Source organism: Oncorhynchus tshawytscha, unplaced genomic scaffold (assembly GCF_018296145.1).
Source record: "Oncorhynchus tshawytscha isolate Ot180627B unplaced genomic scaffold, Otsh_v2.0 Un_contig_13757_pilon_pilon, whole genome shotgun sequence".
Taxonomy (NCBI): Eukaryota; Metazoa; Chordata; class Actinopteri; order Salmoniformes; family Salmonidae; genus Oncorhynchus; species Oncorhynchus tshawytscha.
In genome coordinates, this window is record NW_024604883.1 from 1,859 (window position 1) to 3,926 (window position 2,068).

At 42.1% G+C, this 2,068-nt stretch overlaps 1 protein-coding gene across 1 annotated transcript; it reads left to right on the forward strand.

Moving 5' to 3' along the window:
• The first annotated feature begins 262 nt into the window (after positions 1–262).
• Positions 263–2,014, forward strand: LOC112222821 (cytochrome P450 3A27-like). Its single transcript, XM_042312177.1, has 3 exons — positions 263–1,172; positions 1,517–1,595; positions 1,821–2,014. The coding sequence occupies exons 1-3, from the start codon at positions 1,080–1,082 to the stop codon at positions 1,997–1,999; spliced, it is 351 nt and encodes a 116-aa protein (XP_042168111.1). The 5' UTR covers positions 263–1,079; the 3' UTR covers positions 2,000–2,014.
• The last annotated feature ends 54 nt before the right edge of the window (positions 2,015–2,068 follow it).

A 2,068-nucleotide genomic window follows, 5' to 3' on the forward strand; every position in this document is an offset into this window, starting at 1 on the left:
TAAAATCAGAGTGGAGTTAGGGGGGTGAGGTGCTGACTACTCAAACCTCTGTTAGCTACTTGGGATGTATCCTTGATGGAAGCTTGGGAGGTGTGAGCATGGTCAATAAGGTGCTAGGGAAGGTTAATGCCAGGACTACATTTTTGGCTAGAAAGTTCAAGCTGCTTGATAAGGACTCCATGAAAGTGCTAGCTACTGCCCTCATTCAATGCCATTTTGACTATGCTAGTACTTCCTGGTTTGGGGGCTTACCTAAACTTATGAAGGGGAAGCTCCAGATAGCCCAGAATAAGCTGATCAGGGGAGTGTTGAATGTGAGTCCACGTACTCACTTAGGCAGGAGCTGCTTTCAGGAACTAAACTGGCTGCCTGTTGAGGCTAGGGTTTCCCAGATTAGACTTGGTTTGGTTTACAGAAGTATTTATGGTCCTGGGCCCAGATATCTAAGTGACTATTTTCCTCGTGGATGCACACCAGATCAGGTGTTGCTGATGTGTGCTTATACAGGTTCAGGAGTAATGCTGGGAAAGGTACTTTCTTGTATACTGGAGCCTCAGAATGGAATGAGTTGCCTCTGCCTATAAATACAACGTATTTCTGGACAGCTTTATGAACAAAGTAAAAATATGTTTGATGTCCTCTGTGCCCATATGAATAACCCCTATGATGTAACTGGAATGATGAGATAGATGTTCTTCTTCTCTGTTTTTGTTTGATGATTTCACCGTGTTGGATCTTGTCTAGTCATCTTGTCTCAAGAGGAACACAATGGAAACAAGTCCCAGACTGTATAGTGTGTTATCCTCCATGATTTAACGATGGAAATAAGTCCAATAATGTATTGTCTGTTATCCTCCATGATTTTACTCATGTGCATGTATGGCTTTTTCAAGTTTTATGTGTACTTGTTTTTTAAAATGGTCAAATTGATAAACTAAACTAAAACTTTCTGTAAAACGTTCCTCTCCTCCTCTCCCGCCCTCCCCTCCATTCCTTTCCTCCTCCCCTCCTCTCCTCTTCTCCTCCTCTCCTCTCCTTCTCCAGCTTTGTTTCCCTTCACTGGTCCTATCTTGGAGAAGATGAAGTTTTCTTTCTTCCCGACTGCGGTGACAGACTTCTTTTACGCCTCGCTGGCTAAGATCAAATCTGGACGTGACACTGGGAACTCAACTGTAAACTTGTTTTATACTTATATTTGATTATGTTGATATTTTCATCTGTACATTTATATTTGTATTGGAATATTTTGTATTTATTTATTAAGATTAGGAAAAACTACGTAACTAGTAATGGACATCAATATGAAACGTCCATATCGATATCTTGTTGGAATTTAAAAAGACTATTATTGGGACCCAAATATCTACATTCATATTAGAATCTGTTTGTGTTGGTTGTGATTGGACGAGATCCATTAGAATCTGTTTGTGTTGGTTGTGATTGGTCCAGATACAGTGGAATCTGTTTGTGTTGGATGAGATTGGACAGATTTGACCTCATGTCTTTCTGCTTCCAGAATCGGGTGGATTTCTTACAGCTGATGATCGACTCTCAGAAAGGCAACGACACAAAGACAGGAGAGGAACAGACTAAAGGTACCTTCCGAACAAACACCTGGAAACTACTGTTACAAACACACACCTGTAATCTACTGTTACAAACACACACCTGTAAACTACTGTTACAAACATACACCTGTTACAAACACACACCTGTTACAAACACACACCTGTAAGCTACTGTTACCAACACACGCCTGTAAAATACTGCTACACACACCTGGAATCTCTCTCTCTCTCTCCTTTCCTCTCCCTCCACAGGACTGACTGATCATGAGATCTTGTCTCAGGCCATGATCTTCATCTTCGCCGGCTACGAGACCAGCAGCAGTACTATGAGTTTCCTGGCCTATAACCTGGCAACCAATCCCCATGTCATGACCAAACTGCAGGGGGAGATAGATACTGTGTTCCCCAACAAGGTAACCCCCACACCATGACCAAACTGCAGGAGGAGATAGATACTGTGTGGTGATAGATATTGTGATTTGTGCGTGTATCACCGGTGG

Coding starts and splice junctions, on each gene's coding strand:
- LOC112222821 (XM_042312177.1), top strand. CDS start 1,080: ATGAAGTTTTCTTTCTTCCCGACTGCGGTGACAGACTTCTTTTACGCC. Junction 1,173..1,516: donor GTGACACTGGGAACTCAACT/GTAAACTTGTTT, acceptor TTCTGCTTCCAG/AATCGGGTGGATTTCTTACA. Junction 1,596..1,820: donor AGGAGAGGAACAGACTAAAG/GTACCTTCCGAA, acceptor CTCCCTCCACAG/GACTGACTGATCATGAGATC.